We start from the raw sequence: 25762 nt of genomic DNA on the forward strand, positions 1-25762 counted from the left end.
CACTTCAAAAACCAAAGTTGTACCCCTGAAATTACTGATGATTGGTTGAAAGAAATTTTCAGTGCAGCCTTTGATATTATTTGCCATAACATGTTGAAAGAATGTATGTGTTTTGTCTTTTCAAACTCTGCCATATCGTGGATCCAGAGACTTGCAAAAAGTAAAGGACCATTTTAAGCCGTACACTCCACAGAGCTGTGCTTTATGGAAGAGTGGTCCGAAAAAAGCCATTGCTTAAAGAAAAAAAATAAGCAAACATTTGTTGTTTGCCAGAAGGCATGTGGGAGACTCCCCAAACATATGGAAGAAGGTACTCTGGCCAGATGAGACTAAAATTTAGCTTCTTGGCCATCAAGGAAAATGTGTCTGGCGCAAACCCAACACCCCGAGAACTTCATCCATCATCATTTTTCATCGCTAAATACAGGGAAATTATTGAGGGAAACCTGTTTCAGTCTTCCAGAGATTTGAGACTGGGACGGAGGTTCACCTTCCAGCAGGACAATGACCCTAAGGACACTGCTGAAGCTACACTTGAGTGGTTTAAGGGGAAACATTTAAATGTTTTGGAATGGCCTAGTCAAAGCCCAGACCTCAATCCAATTGAGGATCTGTGGTATGACTTACATATTGCTGTATACCAGCGGAACCCATCCAACTTGAAGGAGCTGGAGCAGTTTTGACTTAAAGAATGGGCAAAAATCCCAGTGGCTAGATGTGCTAAGCTTCGCATCTTCAAAGTGGTAGGCATGTTGTGTAAATCAAATGATACAAACCCCCAAAAACCATTTAAATTCCAGGTTGTAAAGGCAACAAAATAGGGAAAATGCCAAGGGGGTGAATACTTTTGCAAGCCACTGTATCTAATAGAACACATAGAAGAAGCCAATTTTTACTCTCAGCTTCTATATCTTGTCAATAGAGGGGCGCTATTTTCACTTTGGGGAAAATCGTGCCCAAATTAAACTGCCTCGTACTCTATTCTAGATCATACAATTTGCATATTATTATTACTATTGGATAGAAAACACTCTCAAGTTTCTAAAACTGTTTGAATTATATCTGTGTGTAAAACAGAACTCATTTTGCAGCAAACTTCCATACAGGAAGTGAAAAATCTGAAAACGAGGCTCTGTTCCAGGGCCTGCCTATTCAACTGGCTTATATTTATCGATATGCATGCACTTCATACGCCTTCCACTAGATGTCAACAGGCAGTGGAAGGTGGAATGGTGTGTCTAGCTTGATCTGAGGTCGAACAAGAGCTTTTGGAGTGGCAGGTCAGGAATTTCCTTTCTCTCCCTAGGTGCGCGAAGCACCTCCATATTGTCTTCTGATAAGCGTTCGGTATACACGGCTAATATCTCCGGCTCTGATTTTATTTGATAAATGTGATAATAACATCGTAAAGTATGTTTTTTCAACCGAGTTTTATCAGATTATTCAACGTTTATTGGGACTTTTGGAGTTTTCCCTTCTTTGCGTCGAGAGAAACTGGGAACGTCATCAACATTGGCTAGCATTGTGGCGCGAATTCGACAGGAGAAAAGGACATTCTAAAACCAAACAACGATTTATTCTGGAAATAGGACTCCTTGTACAAGATTCTGATGGAAGCTCAGCAAAAGTAAGAACAATTTATGATGTTATTTCGTATTTCTGTGGAAAATGTTATTTCTATTCTCCGCCGTTTTGGCGGGCGCTGTCTCGCAATAATGCAAGCTGTTTGTTATGGTAAAGTTATTTTTAAAAATCTAACACGGCGGTTGCATTAAGAACCAGTGTATCTTTCATTTGCTGTACAACAAGTATTTTTTAGTAAAGTTTATGATGAGTTCTTTGGTCAGATTAGGTGAGTGTCCAAAATAGCTCCTGACATTCTGGGGAAATGTTGCTACATTTTCACAATGTATAACCACGGTTTGCAGCTCTAAATATGGACATTTTCGAACAAAACATAAATGTATTGTATAACCTGATGTTATAAGACTGTCATCTGATGAAGTTGTTCAAGGTTAGTGATTCATTTTATATCTTTTGCTGGTTTTTGCGAATGCTATCTATGCGGTGAATAAATGCGGTTGTGTGCTTGGCTATTGTGGTAAGCTAATATAATTCTATATTGTGTTTTCACTGTAAAACACTTAAAAAATCTGAAATATTGGCTGGATTCACAAGATGTTTATCTTTCATTTGCTGTACACCATGTATTTTTCATTAAATGTTTTATGATGAGTATTTAGGTATTTCACGTTGCTCTCTGTAATTATTCTGGCTGCTTTGGTGATATTTTTGATGGTAGCTGCAATGTAAAACTCTGATTTATACCTCAAATATGCACATTTTCGAATAAAACAAATTTATTGTATAACATGTTATAAGACTCATCTGATGAAGTTGTTTCTTGGTTAGTGACTAATTATATCTCTATTTGGTCGGTTTTGTGATAGCTACCTATGCGGTAGAAACATGGTGAAAATATGCGGTTGAGTCTTTGGCTATTGTGGTTAGCTAATAGAAATACATAGTGTTTCAGCTGTAAAACATTTTAAAAATCGGAAATGATGGCTGGATTCACAAGATGTTTATCTTTCATTTGCTGTATTGGACTTGTGATTTCATGAAAATTATATTATATGATATCCCTGTCCCGTTAGGCTAGGCTATGCTAGTCAGCTTTTTTGATGAGGATGCTCCCGGATCCGGGATGGGTATTAAGTAAAGGTTCGCTTCTTAACTAACTCATCAATATGCTTTTTAAGAGACAGCTTTTCATCTATCCAGATGCCCAGATATGTGTAAGCAGGGACACTATCAATATAGACAAAGTACACATGCTTAAATCATTAAAGTTATTTTTATGCGCTCTAGAGAACATATATTTAGTTTCACCTGCATTCAGTACTAATTTCAGGTCAATAAAATTGCTTTGTAATACAATGAAGGCAGACTTTAGTTCATATAGAGCCTGGTCAACCGTGGGTGCAATAGCATACACAACAGTTTAATATACAGTTTAACACTTTAATGGAAGCTTCTCTTGGCCCTCTATTCTTTTCTATTTTTACCAATGACCTGCCACTGGCATTAAACAAAGCCTGTGTGTTCATGTATGCTGATGATTCAGCCCTATACGCGTCAGCAACTAGTGAAGTCACTGCAACCTTAAACAAAGAGTTGCAGTCAGTTTTAGAATAGGTGGCCTGGAATAAACTGGTCCTGAACATCTCTTAAACTAAGACCATTGAATTTGCTACAAATCATTCCCTAAGTTCTAAACCTCAGCTGAATCTGGTAATGAATGGTGTGGCTGTTGAGCAAGTTGAGGCTAAATTACTTGGGTGTTACCTTAGATTGTAAACTGTCATGGTCAAAACATATAGATTCAATCGTTATAAAGATGGGGAGAGGTCTGTCCGTGATAAAGACATACTCTGTTTTTTTTTACACTACACAAAGCAAGTCCCGCAGGCTCTAGTTTGATCTCATCTTGATTATTGTCCAGTCATATGGGCCAAGTGCTGCAAAGAAAGACCTAGTTAAGCTGCAGCCGGCCCAGAACAGAGCGGCACGTTTTGCTCTTCATTGTAATCAGAGGGCTAATATCAATACTATGCATGCCAGTCTCTTTAGAAAAGGCTGACTATCACTTCTTGTTTTTATAAGAAACATAATGCGTTAGATATTCCAAATTGTTTGCATGGTCAACGTATAGCGCTGACACACACTTACTCCACCAGACACGCCACCAGAGGTCTTTTCACAGTCCCCAGGTCCAGAACACATTTAAAGAAACGTACATTATTATACAGAGCCATGAGTGCATGGAACTCCCTTCAATCTTACATAGTGCAAGTGAACAGCAAACCTGGTTTAAAAAAACAAATAAAGCCACACCTCTACCCCATGTGACCTATTTGTTGTGTTTATGTACTGACATGTATGTGTAACTGATAGATGCGCGCACACACACACACTACATGTTCATGTTTTAAATGCATGTAAATTTTAAGGTCTTTGTCTATAATGTTGGACCTCAGTAAGACTAGCTGTCGCCATTGGCGATGGCTAATGGGGATCCTAATAAAATATAAATAAAATCAATGAATTACTCACATAGAGCTCTGGAGAAGAGGGAAGGAGCTGTGGACTGGGTTATTTTGGGGATTATGGTTGTTTGTGTTTGTGGAATAGGCACACTGGTGTATTTTCTGTATAGTACAGTCGTGGCCAAAAGTTTTGAGAATGACACAAATATTAATTTTCACATAATTTGCTGCTTCAGTGTCTTTAGATATTTTTGTCAGATGTTACTATGGAATACTGAAGTATAATTACAAGCATTTCATAAGTGTCAAAAGCTTTTATTGACAATTACATGAAGTTGATGCAAAGAGTCAATATTTGCAGTGTTGACCCTTCTTTTTCAAGACCTCTGCAATCCGCCCTGGCATGCAGTCAATTAACTTCTGGGCCACATCCTGACTGATGGCAGCCCATTCTTGCATAATCAATGCTTGGAGTTTGTCAGAATTTGTGGGGTTTTGTTTGTCTACCTGCCTCTTGAGGATTGACCACACGTTCTCAATGGGATTAAGGTCTGGGGAGTTTCCTGGCCATGGACCCAAAATATCGATGTTTTGTTCCCCGAGCCACTTAGTTATCACTTTTGCCTTATGGCAAGGTGCTCCATCATGCTGGAAAAGGCATTGTTCGTCACCAAACTGTTCGTGGATGGTTGGGAGAAGTTGCTCTCGGAGGATGTGTTGGTACCATTCTTTATTCATGGCTGTCTTCTTAGGCAAAATTGTGAGTGAGCCCACTCCCTTGGCTGAGAAGCAACCCCACACATGAATGTTCTCAGGATGCTTTACTGTTGGCATGACACAGGACTGATGGTAGCGCTCACCTTGTCTTCTCCGGACAAGCTTTTTTTCCGGATGCCCCAAACAATCGGAGAGGGGATTCAGAGAAAATGACTTTACCCCTGTCCTCAGCAGTCCAATCCCTGTACCCTTTGCAGAATATCAGTCTGTCCCTGATGTTTTTCCTGGAGAGAAGTGGCTTCTTTGCTGCCCTTCTTGACACCAGGCCATCCTCCAAAAGTCTTCGCCTCACTGTGCGTGCAGATGCACTCACACCTGCCTGCTGCCATTCCTGAGCAAGCTCTGTACTGGTGGTGCCCCGATCCCGCAGCTGAATCAACTTTAGGAGACAGTCCTGGCGCTTGCTGGACTTTCTTGGGCGCCCTGAAGCCTTCTTCACAACAATTGAACCGCTCTCCTTGAAGTTCTTGATGATCCGATAAATGGTTGATTTAGGTGCAATCTTACTGGCAGCAATATCCTTGCCTGTGAAGCCCTTTTTGTGCAAAGCAATGATGACGGCACGTGTTTCCTTGCAGGTAACCATGGTTGACAGAGGAAGAACAATGATTCCAAGCACCACCCTCCTTTTGAAGCTTCCAGTCTGTTATTCGAACTCAATCAGCATGACAGAGTGATCTCCCGCCTTGTCCTTTTCAGAGAATCACTGACATGTCAGCTGGTCCTTTTGTGGCAGGGCTGAAATGCAGTGGAATTTTTTGGGGGGGATTCAGTTCATTTGCATGGCAAAGAGGGTGCAATTCATCTGATCACTCTTCATAACATTCTGGAGTATATGCAAATTGCCATCATACAAACTGAGGCAGCAGACTTTATGAAAATGTATATTTGTGTCATTCTCAAAACTTTTGGCCACGACTGTACACTGCTATTTGCTATTCAGAAAATCAATACAAACAGAAGTTGCCCATATACTCTACTGTAGCTCTGTACATTGTTGTCCAAAATGGAACAAAGGAATAACTAAGACCAAATTCTTGCATTGTGTCTGTACATGTTGATACACAGCCAAACACAATGCTAGTCAGCCAGCACAGATACAATGTGACAAGGGCCATGAGGTGTGACACTGTGTCTGTCGCACGCACACATTATTATGTCATAGCTAGGGTTGGCAGGGTAATTGTATAAACGTTTCTGGTTGATTAACTTCATTTAAGTAGACAAACTTTACCCAAAAGCAGTAAAGTAAAAGAAAGCCTGGTCCACACCTAACAGCCAGTTTTAGAATTGTGTTGTAGAACAATTATAGTGCTTTAAACTGACTGAAGACGGGACTGCAGGACATACAAAAATACAAGACCTGCGTGCAGTTGAGTCCGTTTCCACGGTAACATGGACTCTTTACAGCGTGATGAAACTTTGTTGCTCCTTGTTTCAGCAAAGTGTTGTTGCAAACGAGTATGAGGAAATACATGCAACCAATGGCTTACCAAAAACAGGGAACACTGTGACTTGACCACAGAGTGTCTAGTTAACAGCAGCACGCTATACTCTCAATTAGCTGTCAGCCTGGCTTGACAATAAACATGGATCATCACGTCCCTGATTTGAGTCCTATGCAGTCGGGAGCAGCACAGGACAGGAGAAAATGCATGTTTTTATTGTATTTATTATAACGTGACTGCGGTCATATGGTTGACAATTAACCGTCATCCAAAATTACATGACCGTCACAGCCCTAGTCATAGCAAAACACACAAGGACATGTATGTATCCTATTTGTCATGTACACAGACATAAACACATGCCCAGACTGCTGACCACTCAGGGAGGAGCAGTGACTCACTCTGCCTCCACACTGATGATGTGTGACAGGCCAACGGCAGCCCTCCTCGCCCTAACCACTTCCCCAGACCTCCTCTGGGCCTAACCATCTCTCTACCCAGACCTCTTATAGCACCCCCAACCCTTCTCTGGCCCTCCCCAACCGTCATCCTCTCTACTCACCATTTCTCCCTCCCCATCTCTGCTTCTTCCTGCCTTATATCCCTATTCATCCACACAGTATTTCTTAGCCCATTTCTTCCGCCCTCCCAAACTCTCCAACCCTGCCTGTCCCTCCCCCGTCTCTCCTGATATTCTTCCCAATCTCTCTCCAGCCAAGACTCGTGCCTGCCTGTCTGGTGGGGGAAATCACGCTCCCAGTCATGTTGCTACATTGCCTGCTGTGCTGCTGGCAGCAGGCTGGACCGAGAGGGAGGGAGTGGGCAACAGGCTGTGGGAGTGTTGGCTAAGACCAGGAGGTGGACTGGATACCTCAGTCTCTCAATACAGGGAGCCTCTGAACAGCTTTTGTACACAGACCTGCTTCTGTCACCAAGGGAGTACTCCAAGGCTCGATCCTAGGTGCCACGCTCTTCTCAATTTACATCAACAACATAGCTTAAGCAGTAGGAAGCTCTCTCATCCATTTCCATGCAGACAATACAGTCTTATACTCAGCTGGCCCCTCCCTGTATTTTGTGTTGTGTTAAACGCTCTACAACAAAGCTTTCTTAGTGTCCAACAAGCTTTCTCTGCCCTTAACCTTGTTCTGAACACCTCCAAAAACAAAGGTCATGTGGTTTGGTAAGAAGAATGCCCCTCTCCCCACAGGTTTGATTACTACCTCTGAGGGTTTAGAGCTTGAGGTACTCACCTCATACAAGTACTTGGGAGTATGGCTAGAAGGTACACTGTCCTTCTCTAAGCACATATCATATATCATATATATCACATATCATATATAGATCGGCGGGTAAGGGTGCTCTCGAGCGGCTAGATGTTCTTTACCATTTGGCCATCAGATTTGCCACCAATGCTCCTTATAGGACACATCACTGCACTCTACACTCCTCTGTAAACTGGTCATCTCTGAATACCCGTCGCAAGACCCACTGGTTGATGCTTATTTATAAAACCCTCTTAGGCCTCACTCCCCCCTATCTGAGATATCTACTGCAGCCCTCATCCTCCACATACAACACTCGTTCTGCCAATGACATTCTGTTAAAGGTCCCCAAAGCACACACATCCCTGGGTCGCTCCTCTTTTCAGTTCGCTGCAGCTATTCAAAGACTCAATCATGGACACTTTTACTGACAGTTGTGGCTGCTTCTCGTGATGTATTGTTGTCTCTACCTTCTTGCCCTTTGTGCTGTTGTCTGTGCACAATAATGTTTGTACCATGTTTTGTGCTGCTACCATGTTGTGCTGCTGCCATGCTGTGTTGCTGCCATGCTATGTTGTCGTCTTAGGTCTCTCTTTATGTAGTTTTTGTCTCTCTTGTCCTGATGTGTGTTATGTCCTATTTTTTTTATTTTTATAATCCCAGCCCCCGACCCCGCAGGAGGCCTTTTGCCTTATGGTAGGCCGTCAGTGTAAATAAGAATTTGTTCTTAACGGACTTTCCTAGTTAAATAAAGGTAAAAAAAATATATATAAAAAAAGTGGGATCAGGAATTGGTGCTCTAGCTACCCTAAAACCATTCCTCAACATTGACCTATTAAATCAAATTGTATTTGTAGTGCACTGAATACAACAGTGCACCTTAAACCTTACAGTGAAATGCTTACTTACAAGCCCTTAACCAACAATGCTTTAAGAAGTTAAGAAAAATAAGTGTTAAGTAAAAAATATAAGTAAAAAAATAGAGAATGAATGCTCCTCTGTTCATTCTGGATATCTAATGTATGGTGACACCATGCCATGTGTTCATGTCTGTTGTCATGGTTGAAAAAGGGTAGAGTTACATGTTCTTACCAGGTAGTCATCAGGCCTGATCCCAAAGAGCTCCCTGAAGTAGCGGAAGGCCACAGGAGCGTACGTCTTGAAGCGGAAGTCTGGGAAGTGGTGGGCTGGAGTCAGGTTGCTGCCTTCACTGGGACCAGGAGAGAGGGAGAAAGGCTTTTAGATACGGGACAATTATCCTCCCCGGATTTTGTGTTAAATGCTCTACAACAAAGCTTTCTTAGTGTCCAACAAGCTTTCTCTACCCTTAACCTTGTTCTGAACACCTCCAAAACAAAGGTCATGTGGTTTGGTAAGTAGAATGCCCCTCTCCCCACAGGTGTTATTACTACCTCTGAGAGTTTAGAGCTTGAGGTAGTCACCTCACACAAGTACTTGGGAGTATGGCTAGAAGGTACACTGTCCTTCTCTCAGCACATATCAAAGCTGCAGACTTGGTGTATATCGTAATTGCTCCTCTTTCACCCCAGCTGCCAAACTAACCCTGATTCAGATGACCATCCTACCCATGCTAGACTACGGAGACGTAATTTATAGATCGGCTAGATGTTCTTTACCAGTCGGCTATCAGATTTGCTACCATTGCGCCACATAGGACACATCACTGCACTCTATACTCCTAGTAAACTGGTCATCTCTGTATACCTGTCGCAAGACCCACTGGTTGATGCTTATTTATAAAACCCTCTTAGGCCTCACTCCTCCCTATCAGAGATATCTACTGCAGCCCTCATCCTCCACATACAACACCCTTTCTGCCAGTCACATTCTGTTAAAGGTCCCCAAAGCACACACATCCCTGGGTCGCTCCTCTTTTCAGTTCGCTGCAGCTATTCAAAGAATCATGGACACTTTTACTGACAGTTGTGGCTGCTTCGTGTGATGTATTGTTGTCTCTACCTTCTTGCCTTTGTGCTGCCCAATAATGTTTGTACCATCTTTTGTGCTGCTACCATGTCGTTGTCATGTGGTGTTGCTATTATGCTGTGTTGTCATGTGTTTCTGCCATGCTATGTTGTCGTCTTAAGTTTCTCTTTATCTAGTGTTGTGGTGTCTCTTGTTGGGATGTGTATTTTGTCCTATATTTTTAATCCCAGCCCCCATAGGAGGCCTTTTGGTAGGCTGTCATTGTAAATAAGAATTTGTTCTTAATTGACTTGCTTAGTTAAATAAAGGTAAAACAAATATTTTAAATTGAACCTTTATTTAACTAGGTGAGTCAGTTAAGAACAAATTCTTATTTACAACTACGGCATATCCCGGCCAAACCCGGACAACGCTGGGCCAATTGTGCGCCGCCCTTTGGGACTCCCAATCACGGCCGTATGTGATACAGCCTGAAATCAAACCAGGGACTGTGGTGACACCTCTTGCACTGAGATGCAATGCCTTAGACCGCAGCGCCACTATGAAGGAATCATTCTAGTGTAAATAACAAATGACTTACCATCAAAAGAACATCTCTAGGATCAGTTTTGTGATCGGTCAGAAATCTCTGATATATTTGAAAGACCTCATTCTAATGTCACAAAGCTGTGTGCTGCCCTGATGGTGTGGTTACCTGGGGAAGAAGATGCTCTCCACCACATAGAAGTCCTGCATGAGGACGTCTCTCTCAGGCTTGGAGCTCAGGTTGCCCACCGTGTAGCCGATGCCCAGCTGGATGGCACCTTTCAGGGCAGAGGACGTGGTCTGGCGGAGAGGAGAAAGATGGTGGGGGTTAGGGAAATACTTAGACATTTCTGAGCTTGGTGGACTACCACTCATTTATATTCATTGAGAAATCTTACGATTTACAAGCTCCATTAGCTCAGCTCTCAGACGGGAATGAATTCTACACTAGAGGCAAAACATTGACTCACTCAGACATGCAAACCAGAATACCTATTCTGTAAGGTGCTAAAAACAGACAGGGTGGCTGAATCGGGTCGGAGTAGATCTCTGTCAGGTTGGTTATCTGTGAGACACACTCGGATTGCTCTGCAGTGTCTTTTCTTTATGCCTTCTCACATATATAAGAAATACCCCAAAAATCTGTCAATGTGCCCTTGAGCAAGGCACTGAACCCTGATTTGCTCCAGGGGTGCCGTACTACTATGACTGACCCTGTAAAACAACACACTTCACTGCACCTATCAAGGATATGTGACCATAAAACGTATAGTATAAATGGAGAGTACAGTGTGCAGGCTTACAGAGCTATGTCCCTTCTCTGCTTTGCCTGTACACAGCTGTAGCCTAACTGTGCATAAAGAACCATTGCCAAGTGCCTACCAAGGGAGTTTTTCCTTGCCAATGTCTTGGCTTGTTCTATTAGGGGTTTGGCTGCTTTGCTGTAAGGCATTTGTAAAAGGGTCAGGCACTATATATGATCACTATATGCTTGATTAATTAATTAATTGACTGGCTAAAATCCGGGGAGATGGTGTCGACTGCCTACCTTCTTGTAGGTGGTCTCTCCGGACGCGTCCACTCCCCTGTGGCCCATCCTCTTCCCCTGGCCTGGTAGACCCGAGACACCAGGTAGCTGTTGGTCAGAGGATGGAGCAGAGTGGTTAAGACACATATTTAGATCGATACTCACTTCTATGGGCTGACAACACTAACAACACGAACACCTGAGGTTAGTGTTTATCAAGCGTTTGCAGCACCAGTGTGAAGTTTCCACCTGTTCTTTTCAATAATAAACACATCAAATGATGAACGAAAGGTAAACCAAATCAAATGTATTTGTCACATGCGCCAGGTGTAGACTTTACCATGAAATGCTTACTTACTTAGAAACAGTAACACAATAAAATAACAATAACGAGGCTATATACTGTACAAGGAGCACCGGGGCCGAGTCAATGTGCAGGGGTACGAGGCAGTTGAGGTAATATGTACATATAGATTGGGGTAAAAGTGACTAGGCAATCGGGATAGACAAACAGCGTAGCAGCAGAGTATGTGAAAGTGAGTCTACAGTGCCTTCAAAAAGTATTCAGACCCCTTGACTTTTTCCACATTGTAGAGTGTTACAGCCTGAACTTAAAATGTATTGACTGTGTGTGGAGTCAAGGTGATCTAGAGTTTTTTCTGAATATCAAGAGGTACAAAGACAGTTCCACATTTTTCAGCTTTGATTTCTTTTGTCCTGTATTCCCCTTTGAAAATCACAAGTGCAAACTTGACACAGGTGTGAACGCTTGGTAAATGTGTCACTAAGCCTTCTGAGTGGACTGAGTGTCCCTTCAAATTCCTCTTTCTAACCTCTATCCTCCCAGATTATGCAGCCAAATTGAGAGTGGGTGCTTCTCATCACAGCGCAGAGTGGAACATGGAAGGGGCTTATAACCATAGCAGTCCCTATGGAGATTCCCTCACTACCCCTGAGCATACTGATGCTGATTGACGTGCAGGGGGATCAAAGTAGACGGACACGGTGTGTGTAGCAGTCAGAACACATACAGAGTATAGGGAAATGGTGTGTGTGTGTAGCAGTCAGAACACATACAGAGTATAGGGAAATGGTGTGTGTGTGTAGCAGTCAGAACACATACAGAGTATAGGGAAATGGTGTGTGTGTGTAGCAGTCAGAACACATACAGAGTATAGGGAAATGGTGTGTGTGTGTAGCAGTCAGAACACATACAGAGTATAGGGAAATGGTGTGTGTGTGTAGCAGTCAGAACACATACAGAGTATAGGGAAATGGTGTGTGTGTGTAGCAGTCAGAACACATACAGAGTATAGGGAAATGGTGTGTGTGTGTAGCAGTCAGAACACATACAGAGTATAGGGAAATGGTGTGTGTGTGTAGCAGTCAGAACACATACAGAGTATAGGGAAATGGTGTGTGTGTGTAGCAGTCAGAACGCATACAGAGTATAGGGAAATGGTGTGTGTGTGTAGCAGTCAGAACACATACAGAGTATAGGGAAATGGTGTGTGTGTGTAGCAGTCAGAACACATACAGAGTATAGGGAAATGGTGTGTGTGTGTAGCAGTCAGAACGCATACAGAGTATAGGGAAATGGTGTGTGTGTGTAGCAGTCAGAACGCATACAGAGTATAGGGAAATGGTGTGTGTAGCAGTCAGAACACATACAGAGTATAGGGAAATGGTGTGTGTAGCAGTCAGAACACATACAGAGTATAGGGAAATGGTGTGTGTAGGATCACAGTGAGGAGAGGGGGGTTAACATAGAGGGCATGTAAGGAGGAAGAGTCAAATGTATTTCACGATCATATGGGCTAAATAAAAGTAAAGTAAGCAAGTACATTACCTCTGTGATGTGTGCTTTTCTAGCAGAATAGTCTGTGAGAGAGAGAGAGAGAGAACGTGAGTCCTACGAGAGGCTCCATTACTTCACATGATTAGTGTTAGAAGGAACAAACAGAAGTCCCATATGTTAAGTGTAAAAAAACAGTGGGGGGCAGGTAGTGGAGTGGATGGTTACCATATCACCATACCATGCCCATTCTTCCTGGTAATCCGTACCATCCACCCATCCCCAGTCCCACTCTAGCATTTCTGCCAGTCCATAAAGCCATGCGATGTGAAGACGTAAACAACAAAGGAAGTAATCAGTGAGCTCTGCTGTTCTGTTCTCCCCAGCTGGCCTGAAATAGATCCACAATTGTAGCCAATTTCGCCACTTAGCATAATGAAGGACAGAGAGGGGAGCTCAGATAGCACAGCACAACACAACACACTACTGGCTTGATTGATTCAGTTCATTCTTAGGAGTATTAACACCAGACGCCAGTGGGCTGATTACATCAAGAGTCAATACATAGACTGACTGAGGCATTTAAAACTGACAGTGGTTCACACCGACATTGTTATTATTAGGCTTGTCTATTTAACATGAGTAACACGCAGACAGTAAGAGTGCAATTTGAATGGCCTATAGAAATACTTTCTTTTAGAATAAGAATGCGTTATAGGCTACACCAGGTGTGAAAGGCAACGGGAGTCGGCGATGTGATGACAGAGGGCTGCAAAGAGGAGAATCTGCATGTTCTCTGAATATGTTTTTCTCCTTTAAGCTGCAGTGCTAAAGTCTGCCTGCCTGCTTCCTCTGGTTGCCCATGTGACTGAGCCAGCCCTCCTCCCTCTCCTCCCCTCCAGCTCTCTGTAACTCACTCGCTCCCTCTGTCACACACAGCTTTGCTAAGGGATGAACAAGCCAAAACGTGCCAATGCAATCCTTCTGGAACATTGCATAAAGAAGAAAAAAAAGACATTACATCCAACCACGTTGACACTGAGAATGTTGACAATGCAGATGGTTAGAGTGAGAGGAGAGAGGTGCCTATCCTCCTTGTTACTGGGCTTTCCTCTGTCCCTAAGGCTTTCCTCTGTTCCTGTTTCCTTTATAAAAGCCCCCCTGTCATTTTGCCCTGTGAACAGTGGGCTTCTTCGGTCCATTTTCCAGTTCTTTGAGAGTATTGATTGTGTCGTTGTGTGAAGAAGACCTTGAAACCTACAAGGCAGATATGGCGCTGGTGAGGTTTCCAATGGGATCGGTCACTCCCATGTGCTCCTGACCTAGGGAGGGAATGAGGTCTAGTCAATGAACCATGTCGATTACGTGGCAGAACCAGTGAAGACCATCACCATGTATTACAGCCACCAAAGCTGTGCAGGGGGATAAACAAATATAGCCTACTCATCACAATAAATACCAACCAGTCCTGGGAAGTACTAAGCAGACCAGGTAATCTGTTAGCTTTTTTGTCACATAAAGCCATTAGCAGCAAGTCCATTAGTAGTGGATGACAGGGAGGGATGGAAGGAGTCATGGGACAAAGGCATTCTGGAGGTGTCCTGTCCTCTCGCTAATTTCCACGTGCATCAGTCAGTCACCTCCCTCAAGGTCACTCGCTCATTGCCTACTGGCCATCAGCTAAATGAGCCCGTGTCTAAACTTAACAGACCAGGGGAGAATGAACAAGCCTACTGTGTGTGATAGTTCAGCCTCACCTTTCCGGCGCACCTCTTCCATCACACGCTTAAACTGATAAATGTTTATTTACCTATTCTTGCTCTGGGTTTACAGTTTGTAGAATTTATATGTGGTAAATAGTAGACCCTCTCATTCACATTAGATGTGTTTGTCACATAATTATAGAACATCTAGCCTCTTCTCTCTGACTTCAATGGGAGATTTTTTTATTTAACCTTTATTTAACTAGGCAAGTCAGTTAAGAACAAATTCTTATTTACAATGATGGCCTAGCCAAACCCGGACGATGCTGGGCCAATTGTGCGCCACCCTATGGGACTCCCAATCACAGCCGGATGTGATACAGCCTGGATACGAACCAGGGACTGGTATCTTGCACTGAGATACGGTATCTTAGACCGCTGCGCCACTCAGGAGATGGCTGTATTATGGTCTGTTGTACTGTAGTGCCGGCTGTTGACTTTCTCATGCCCACAGGCCCACCCAATAGGAATGGGTTTTTCTCCACAAAAGGGCTTCCCCACAAAAATACTCCTCAGTTTCATTAGCTGTCCAGTTGGCTGGTCTCAGACAATCCCGATAGTGAAGAAGCCTGATGTGGAGGTCCTGGGCTGGCGTGGTTACACATGGTCTGCAGTTGTGAGGCTGGTTGGATGTTCTGCCAAATTCTTTAAAACAACATTGGATGCAACAGCTCTGATGGACATTACTACAGTCAGCATGCCAATTGCACACTCCATCAAAACTTGAGATCTGTGGCATTGTGTTGTGACAAAACTCACATTTTAGAGTGGTCTTTTATTGTCCCCAGCACAAGGTGCACCTGTGTAATGATCATGCTGTTTAATCAGCTTCTTGATATGCCACACGTCAGGGGGATGGATTAATCCTCACTAATAGGGATGTAAACAAATGTGCGCACAAAATTGGAGAGAAATATGCTTTTTGTGGGATCTTTTATTTCAGCTCATGAAACATGGGACCATGTTGCTTTATATTTTTGTTCAGTATAAATGAAAATGATACAAATCTAAAAATAACTTTTATTGCAATTGTCAACTATGTAAAAAATAGCCTACATTAAGCCAACAAATAAAAACATTGCAGCCTGCTGGTACAAAATATCCTGATAAAAATAAATATCCTATAAAATCACATTGGCTATGCGTGGCCTGTCAAACGAACTTGTAACATCATATCAACTATCAACTGGGTTGGCTGGAAACTTGTGCTAACAAACTTGCAACATTGTATAAAATTTTCTGGGCCTCAGAGTTTCCTGCACCAGTGAGCTCGGGACAGACACAGCTGTAGGCTATTTGTGCAAGGGATAAGAAGTAAACCAGGTATTTTATGACATTTCCACTGGATCAGAGCATTACATTTTTCGTTTTCATGCCGAGTGGTCTTTGAAAAAGAGCGAGCTGAAAATATTTTTCTAATTCTTTTTAGGAACTATTGTCATTCTCAATTGATTCTAAAAACAGACATTGTTTACTTGCTGTTTGAGGTGAAGACATTTTGGGGGGGTAATGCTCCACAGCTCATTAGTGGTAGGTAAGACAATCAGAAATACTAAATCAAAACGTCCCTACATTATAGGCCTACATTTGCGTGCAGGCCATGTAGACTAGTCCTACTTATATACAGGTGAACAAGTGCTCATCCTTAGTCAACATTGACAGGAGCGTTTCAAACAAAAGACGATAAATTGACAAAACCTCGTAAATGGAATGAAATAAACAAAAATGTGTTTCTCACAAGTCTAGCATAGGTTGTGAGTTCTCCAAACAACGTGTCCACCCCGACAATGAGAACGGTAAATGACTGTAATAATAATAATAATTTGAATGTCTTAACCGAAATACCATAACTAAACAAAAATACATTGCAGATTAGAAATTAATGTTAAAATGTAGGCTACTACTAGTGATATGTAATGGAGAATTGACAGACACAGCAAACAATGCACACAAGTTATGAAACAATGAATATGCACAAAATGGTGGGAGAGGGCGCATTCTGGAGAAACGTGCCTTGTGCAGCTGACACACTTATTTCTCTTGGACCGTGGCACCCCCGCGGCCTCCTTAATGGATTAGTCCACAGAGAGAGGAGCAAATCAGACAGGTGTCTTGTGTGCAATGAAAAAAAATATATATATACACATTTGTCACTGCTCGACTAAAAACATCTGTCGACCAACAGCCTATCGACGAAACAAATCAACCAGTCGACTAAATGGGGTCAGCCCTACCATAAACAAAGCCAAATCCTCCTAGATCCAACTGCACCCGCTCCCCTTGTCCACTCCCCATTCCATGGTTTCCATGGCTCCCCAATTGAGGTCAACTGGATTTTATGAGTATGCACATGTACCTGGAATCAGACACACTCTGCCTTCATTCCACACACTAAATGTACATGTTGCGTTTATATTTTTGTCAGTGTAGAATAGCTACACTAGGGTGTAGAGCGCTATAGGCTATGGCACTTCAGTAAAAATATATATTTTTAAATGCACGTTTTCATTGCTTGTTAGTAAATAAATACATCGGTCTTCTTTTAAAAAAGGTTGGAAGTGTATGACTATTCATGAATTAATCATCAGCAGTCGACAAGGTCGTTCCGACTCTGAGGCCTATAATGCACTAATGTTGTGTCAAATGGACAATGCACCAATCCTCTCCAACCTGGCATAATTTGATACGGAATCATTTCTTAATTTATAGACTAATAAACGCTGATCAGGCCCGGTCCTGTCCGATAAGCTGCCCTAGGCGAGACAGAAAAAATGACCGCCCTCCTATTCCTGCAAATAGAATAGTAGCCTAGGTTATACCGTGTCAGCCCACAATGCACTTTTATGATTGCCCATTTGGTAGCCTACTGTTTGTAAAACAGGCCATTTACTGTTAATCCCTGTCATTTGGTTACATACATTTCTGTTAATGCATGTATTAATTACAGCAATTTACCCTTCTCATTCTCGGAGTGGAATCGTCGTTGTTTACAGAGTTCACAACCTGTTACACTTGTGAGAACTTTTTGGTGTATTTCATACCATCATTTTCGCCATCCATGTGTTAATGAATGTGTGTCTTGTTTCTCTGTCCTGTTGATGGTGACAGAGCCGTGCTAGCCTTCTCAGTCATTTGTTCTTCACCTCACGCATTATAATAGCTCCTCACAGTATTTGAAAAATCTTTAACACCCTCGATAATCAGCGCCTTTGATGAACAGGCTAGGCTATGGACATGTGTGTATTTGTTTCTATTTTAATGATTGTCAGTTTCATCTTCATACTATAGCATAGCTGTCCCCTTCATAATTTATCTTATAGCCTAATTTTGGAAAACGTTAAAGGTAATCCTAGATTTGATTTAAATTATGTTTTAAGGAGAATAATTTGCTTGTGTCTGACATACGCTGGTGGCTTTGACTGACGGGTGCTTTTATGGGGGTGTGTGTTCGGGCAAGACAAAAGATGAAAATCAGCATTCACACTCTGAATGGCACACATACACAATCCATGTCTCAAGGCTTAAACATCCTTATTTAACCTGTCTCCTCCCCTTTATCTACACTGATTGTAGAGAATTTAACAAGTGAAATCAATAAGGAATCATAGCTTTCACCTGGATTCACCTGGTCAGTCTGTCATGGAAAGAGCAGGTGTTCTTAATGTTTTGTATACTCAGTGTATACAGTAGCATTAGCAAAGTCATCAATGGGTATTGTTTCGATCCGAATGTTTTATACACTCATGGTAAGTGTATATGTTGATTCAGAAAGTTTCATAAAGTAGCCTGTCTGGACTCTTTAATAAGAATCAAAACGCTCCTGTTATGATTTAATCTGGTAAAAGTCCTATTTTCAGAGGTTAAAGCTACATTACTTATCTCAATATGCCAATACCACTGCCATCGAATGACTGCAGCAGCAGTCCCAAATGTTTTGGGAAAAGTGAGAGAAAACCCCTCGGACTTCATTGAAATGGTTTTGTGCGTCGAAATAGGATCTGTATTAAAAAATAATATGCAGAAAAGCCAACAGACAAGGTAGGTATATATCTTGATTTTGAGTCCGTTAATGTTGTGTCAATAAGAAAACGCTTAAGATCCTCTCCAACCCGGCATTTATTCATTTGTTGATTCATATTTAGTAATAACCTGAACAATAATAATGACATGCCATGATAATAATGAAGTGTAATTGCTTGTTTAAAATACATTTTAATTAAGAAGCATATCCATGTAAACAAGTTACAAACAGAATTGTGACCCCCCCCTTTTTTTTTTACCTCCCCCTGAACGGTTATGTTGGTCACTGTGTACATTGGCCTGGCCAATTACGGTAACCTCAAATTCCAACACCGTCACAGCCCTAGTCACACACAACAATTATATTTGCTGCTTGTGCCTTCAGTTTAAGTAGGCCTATATTTTTCTCATTAATAAGTGCCTTTCCGCTGCAATTAAAGTTAGGCCAAAACAAAAGCAGGGCAACAAAATGAGGTTTGAAAAAGAGCAAGGCCTGTATGTTGTTGAGTATTGAATCCACAGAAGTAGATGGGCCACCACAAAACCCTGATGGTGGACAACACCTCGGTCTCTCTCTAGATCACAAGTTGCTGTCTCCTTCCCTCCTCTGTTTTTGGTCCAAGTCGGGATGGAAAGTTGCGGTAGTGAGGTAATTGACTGTATGCTCCAGTGTGACCAAGACGTCACTAAATTGTCGGATTTCACCCATTCTTCCCCAACTGAGACTATTGAGTGACCACACTCATAATTAAGAAACCATCAACTTTACTAATGCTAAACCGTTTAGGCTTAACACATTCCTTGCAATTACAGTAACTGGCAGTATTACCCTGTATTACCCACACGCCAACAGATGGCATACCAGTAACCCACAGATAGAGAATTGCTGGACTAGCACTCCAAAACACATCTTAAATTGTCAAACCATACCACAACTTAAAAACACAATTGATTCTTGCATTGAAATTATAGTCTAGTCAACATAACCACTTAGTGACATGTAATATGCAGTCAGTATATAGCTGACAGTGGATACAGCCTGTGCCTGGGGAAGATTTATAGCTTTTCATGAAGCCAACTAGGCTCCATTTTGATCAATAGCAGCTCTGAGTTAATAAAAAGCACCAGTCATTGAGGCCTATGGGTGGGCTGAGCTGCTGCTCAATGGAGTCTGCCAGCACAGTCATCTCAATGGAGTCTGGCCTTCTAAAGACACTAGCATTATACTGTATGTTTGGGCCATTGTATGTTTGGGACACCAAAACATACAAAAGGGTTGAGGTCAATTCCTTTTTAATTCAGTCAGTTCAGGGATCGAAAGAAACAACTAATATGAATGTCATTTCAATTCACTACCTGTGTTGAAGGATTCATTTTTAAAAAATAGACACTGACATCCATATTGGATTGTAGAATGTTCGATGGTGCAGCAATGGAGATAACTGCCCAGGGGTGATACTGCTAAAGTGACCTGAATAAGTAATCATGTTCAGCCCTATAAAATACTGTTTTTTAGAAACATATCGGGTTATGTGGTCTCTTTGTTCCATAATGGAGCTTCAGAATAGACAAACACTAGTCTAAGCCACATGGTGTCCCAGTCACTCAATGAGTAGTACTGTAATCCCCTAACTCACCCAGCTGACATGAAGGACAGGACATAGTAGAGGCTTGTCAGGACAGGTAGGTGATGTTTCCTTTGAAAGCAGGACAATAACAATATAGTGAAACTCAAGAAGGAACCTGGTGTATTGGCACACTGACTACCATTCCCAAAAACAAAATTTTTGTGGCCTTTCCTCTCCATGAAAGACAATGGCTAGGCTACATGGTCAATACTGCTTCTCTAACTTTTGACATTTTTAAAAGACTGGATACATTGAGACCAGATGGCAAAAGTGTTCAGTACATTTTCTTTCAAAACCACAACCCAAACTGAACTCAGCCATTGAGATGGAAATTCAAAGCAAATTAATACATTGCATCTTTATTAATACCTAGTCCGCTCTGCCGACTGCTGGGGTCTCAATGACTGTAGACTCAAAACCTCCACAGACCTCCTGTGTCCTGCCATGGCCTGGAATGCAGTCACTTACAGCGAAATCCTCATTTTAGGTTACTGCAAGATACACATTGGCAATTTGAACTTTCTCAAAAATTATGCACTGATGTACAAGGGCTTGACCCTTATAAAATGCAGCAGTAAAGGCAAGTCAGTCTCTCCAGGTCAACAATGTACTGCTTCACAGGGCTCTAACATTAACTCCTTAGGGCTTAACACTGCCTGCCTGAGTGGAGCCTCTGCTGTCTCTGACCCTGGCTGCCCTCTGACTCAATGCTCAGTCTCCCATCTGTCTCAATCGGAATGATGGACAGTATGCTGGAGATGGACCCAGCATGACTCTGTCATTCACCCAGAAATCCTGCTTGGCTGGGACAGACAAAGACCGTGGTCTGATAAACAACATGCTCCAGCACACACAGATGTCAACACACATTAACATGGATTGGCGTGCTTAATCATAGCCAGTTTCTCTAACCAAATGTTGTGACATAACAGGGTGTGGTATGCTGATGAATAGGACTCATCCGTTCCAAGACCTACAGTAGACAGGATACGACCATCTGCAGAGCACAATGTGTCAATACTGGGCCGACTAATTATGTGAATCTGTCAGGAGGATGGGTGTACAGAGAACACATTTAGACTATGTTGTAAAAATAGACCTCTCTCTTTTAAAGGACTTTGGTTTACTTCCCCACACCGTCTAGTAGACAGCGGATTGTTTACCAAGTCCTATGCACACCAATTCTTGGGGCGTCCAGTGTGTGTGTGTGTCAGCATATCCTCTCTGGAGATATGTGCTCAGATATGTGCTTCTCTCAGCTTCAGGCTGAGAGAAGAAGGGGAAGGGGATTTCTCTCTCCCTCGCTATTCCCCCTACCTTATTTTCATCACTTACTGGGGCCTTGGATCAGAGCTGAGCAATTATCACTCGCTGATCCCCGAAACTGTCAAGAGAATTTGTGACCAGCATGAAAGTCCTTTCAGGGTGAACAGAGGGGACCATGGCAGTTTAAAAACATGAGTAGTAGCTAGGTTCCGTTTCACTCAGTAGACCATAAATAATCATGGTGTTGGTTGCTGAGAGAAGCACATCTTGCTCTGGTGACTAAGAGCTAATGATCTTGTTTACCTACTAGTCTGTCTGGCTCAGGATCCATAGCGTAAATGCTATATGGGTGCGACCGTAGCAGTGACCACCTTCCCAAACTCCTGGGTTAGGCTAGACATAACATCTGGACTCAGTAAGAGGCTGACCATATGTGGCTCAACCGCAGCTTCATATGGAGGTACTAGGGTTGAATAAGGAGCTAAAACTTGTCCTTACAAAGTCGGAGACAAACTTGTGAAATAGGTGGCCAGATGATTTGGGCTCGGATTCGATACAGGAAAAGTACGTTTCAGTTTCGGTGCAATTCGGTTTGATTAGAGAACCACCCCACTAACATTATCAGATTGGGGGGGGGGGCAATGTAGCCGATGTTCTTTGTTTTCACCCCCCCTTACTTTTATAAAAATGTTAACAGCGCATTGATATCAATAACCTAGCAAATGACACAGGTTGTCACGCAACTAATAAAGCCTAACATCACATAAAGCCATTTTAGCATTTGAATGCTGAAGGTGACGTGCAGATGTGCAAGATCAGGAACAGGCCGCCTACCTCGCGTTGGTCAGCGTGCGAAACTGGGCACAGTTTGACTAGGCTGTTATTGCCTGGGGTTGTTCGGCATGCTAAATGACTTGCAGATCAATGACTGTCAACACAGTTACATGCAGTTCAACACTGAAGGAGAGGACGCATCAGTTGTCACAAAAGATGAGGTATTTTCGGAAGGTAGAAAGAATGTAAAAAGAAAAAGAAAAAAGAAATTGGGTGAACCAGCGATGCATAACTTTTGAATCGATTTTCTGACCGATGCATGCTACATTTGGATCGGTTTGGGGTCCGCGGACCGATGCACTTGTATCTTAAACATGTGAATCAGGGACCGACACCGATCGTGAATCGTTACATTCCTATTAAATAGGCCTATATGTTTACACTGATCATGAATAGACCTAGACTATAGTACAGTCAGATGCATGTTAAGACAAAAGCTGTTTTTCAGTCTCAAGGCCATCAGACTGTTAAATAGCCATCGCTAGCACATTAGAGGCTGCTGCCCTAAATACATAGACTTGAAATCATTGGCCACTTTAATAATGAAACACTAGTCACTTTAATAATGTTTACATATTTTGCATTACTCATCTCATATGTATATACTGTATCCTATTCTTAGTCTATTCCGCTCTGACATTGCTCATCCAAATATTGATATATCCTTAATTCCATTCCTTTAAATTTGTGTGTATTGTTGTGAAATTGTTCGTTTTTACTAGTTAGATATTACTTAACTGTTGGAGCTAGAAACACAAGCATTTCGCTACACCCGCAATAACATCTGCTAAACACGTGTATGTGACAAATACCATTTGATTTGATTTAATATTATGTCCACCCTCGTGCAACAGCTTGAGGCCTGAACTCGGTTTGACTCATACGTCCAAGATGTGATGTGAATCTCATGCAATTTTCTCAAAAGCCTTCCTAGGCCTAGCCCGTGTATAAAGGTGTACAGTTTGTGCTCTCAGACAGAAATCATTGAACGTGTCCTAAACCCAGCTGAATACACCAAGACAGGGATCGACAGTCTGACAGTGTAAATCTTGACTGTCTGAAAGGATGAATTTGTAGAGGGGAGGATGGATGATAGATCATCTTAAAGCCTTTTGCAATTACTTCAGAGAATTCTGAAGTATGAAGACAGCTTCTAAAGCAGTAGTATTTAAACTTTTTCACCTGGGACCACAAGAATTTCTGGGGACCCCATTTTTTAAAACAAGAATTTCTCACAAACCTCACCCCACCCCAAATCTAAAAGACACAACCTTAAAAGAAATCTGTAAATTTGGATATTTACATCAACAAATAACCTTCAATTCATTACATTTCTCAAAAAACAATTGCATATTGTCCCATACAATAATCTGTACTCTCAATTTTTTTTTAAATGTATTGGGGTGGGGTGAGTTTCCCCGCAACCCCACTAGGGGTACCACTGTTCTAGAGAGTAAGAATAAGAGCCAATTTATGCTTCGTATAGAGGGTTTGACGGAATCGCGGTGCCTGCGGAGGCATGTAGAGGCCAAATTTAGCTCCGTACCGCATCGCCATGCGCCTCCCAAATTTGTAACAATGCGGAGGGCTCCGTATAGCTCTGCTTTGACATAATTGGTTGACGGTAGGTGGGGGCGGGAGGTCCTGTATAAACCCAAACTCACTTCCTTGACAACCTCCACAACAGCTCTGCGCTGCTTCACGAAGCGCAAGAAGTATGAATGCCCTGATTTTGCAGAGGCCTCACCGTAAATGCCGTACGGTCAATGCAGACATCGGATTGACCATGCAGCACCTTTAAATCCAGACAGATATTTATTATGCATAGCACAGGAGGTTGGTGGCACCTTAATTGTGTAAAACGGGCTTGTCGTAATGGCTTGAGTGGAATGGTATCAAATACATCAAACACAAGGTTTCCATGTGTTTGATGCCATTCGCTCCGTTGCAGCCAATATTATGAGTCGTCTTCCTCTCAGCAGCCTCCACTGACAACCACAGAATCTAACAACAAAATGTTAATGTATAGTAATGTGGGGGTAAGTGATCAAAAATATATTATGCAAAGCTCTACACACAACTTCGGTCACAGACTAAAATTCTATTCTCATTAACAAGAATTAAAGAGAATTTCGAGACATTCTTGAGAGACATTACTGTAATGTAAACTTGTGTATTTCTCATGTCTCAAACGCTACCTCCAGAAGTAGCACACAACACTTGCCCGACAGTTGACAGCTTACAGTTATATTCTGAAATTGTCGACGTAGCTTTAAGAAAGGAAAGCCCAGACGGCATCCCCAGCCGCGTCCTCAGAGCATGTGCAGACCAGCTGGCTGGTGTATTTCCGGACAATATTCAATCGCTCCCTATCCCAGTCTGCTGTTCCTACATGCTTCAAAAGGGCCACCATTGTTCCTGTTCCCAAGAAAGCTAAGTTAACTGAAATAAATGACTATCGCCCCGTAGCACTCACTTCTGTCATCATGAAGTGCTTTGAGAGACGTGTCAAGGATCATATCACCTCAACCCTACCTGTTACCCTAGACCCACTCCAATTTGCTTACTGACCGAATAGGTCCAGAGACGATGCAATCGCCATCACACTGCCCTATCCTATCAGGACAAGAGGAATACCTATGTAAGAATGCTGTTCATTGACAGCTCAGCATTCAACACCATAGTGCCCTCCAAACTCATAATTAAGCTGGGTCTCGACCCCGCCCTGTGCAACTGGGTCCTGGACTTCCTGATGAGCCGCCCCAGGTGGTGAAGGTAGGAAACAACAGATCCACTCCGCTGATCCTCAACACTGGGGCCCCACAAGGGTGTGTTCTCAGCTCTCTCCTGTACTCCCTGTTCACCCACGACTGCGTGGCCATGCACGCCTCCAACTCTCCTGAGGGTGGTGCAGTCTGCATAACGCATCACCGGGGGCAAATTACATGGCCCCCAGGACACCAACAACACCCAATGTGTCACATGGATGACGCTGGAGAGGCGAAGCAGGTACGGGGAGTCAAACACTTAATAAAGAACAGACATGGAACGAGACAGGAACAGCATCAGCACATGGGTAACACAGACAAATAACAATCAATGCATCAGCGGGGTACAGAGCAGGGGAACTGACAAATATAGGGGAGGTAATAAACAGGTGATGAGTGAGTCCAGGTGAGTCCAATATCACTAATGCGTGTGACAAGGGAAGTCAGGTGTGCGTAATAGATGATGGCAGGAATGAGTGATGCAGAGCAGCCTGGCGGGGCGGGAGCAGGCGTGACAATGTCACAGGAAGGCAAAAAAGATCATCAAGGACAATAACCACCCGAGCCACTACCTGTTCACCCCGCTTCCATCCAGAAGGCGAGGTCAGTACAGGTGCATCAAAGCTGGGAGAGAGAGATTGAAAAACAGC

General features: G+C 42.6%; 1 protein-coding gene across 8 annotated transcripts in view; it reads right to left on the reverse strand.

Moving 5' to 3' along the window:
• Positions 1 to 25762, reverse strand: part of pip5k1ca (phosphatidylinositol-4-phosphate 5-kinase, type I, gamma a) — an 82648-nt gene that overhangs the window by 37337 nt on the left and 19549 nt on the right. For 3 of the 8 annotated variants that reach the window (XM_055861800.1, XM_055861799.1, XM_055861802.1), the window contains exons 2-5: positions 12888 to 12919; positions 11060 to 11146; positions 10181 to 10311; positions 8632 to 8749 (exon numbers count right to left, since the gene is read on the reverse strand). In XM_055861800.1, coding sequence (XP_055717775.1) covers positions 8632 to 8749; positions 10181 to 10311; positions 11060 to 11146; positions 12888 to 12919 — 368 coding nt within the window. Of the gene's footprint in view, positions 1 to 8631; positions 8750 to 10180; positions 10312 to 11059; positions 11147 to 12887; positions 12920 to 13854; positions 14075 to 14094; positions 14156 to 25762 lie in introns of those variants that run through there. The other 5 variants (XM_055861797.1, XM_055861801.1, XM_055861803.1 and 2 more) reach the window with 4 other exon arrangements.

Source organism: Salvelinus fontinalis, chromosome 14 (genome assembly GCF_029448725.1).
Source record: "Salvelinus fontinalis isolate EN_2023a chromosome 14, ASM2944872v1, whole genome shotgun sequence".
Classification (NCBI taxonomy): Eukaryota; Metazoa; Chordata; class Actinopteri; order Salmoniformes; family Salmonidae; genus Salvelinus; species Salvelinus fontinalis.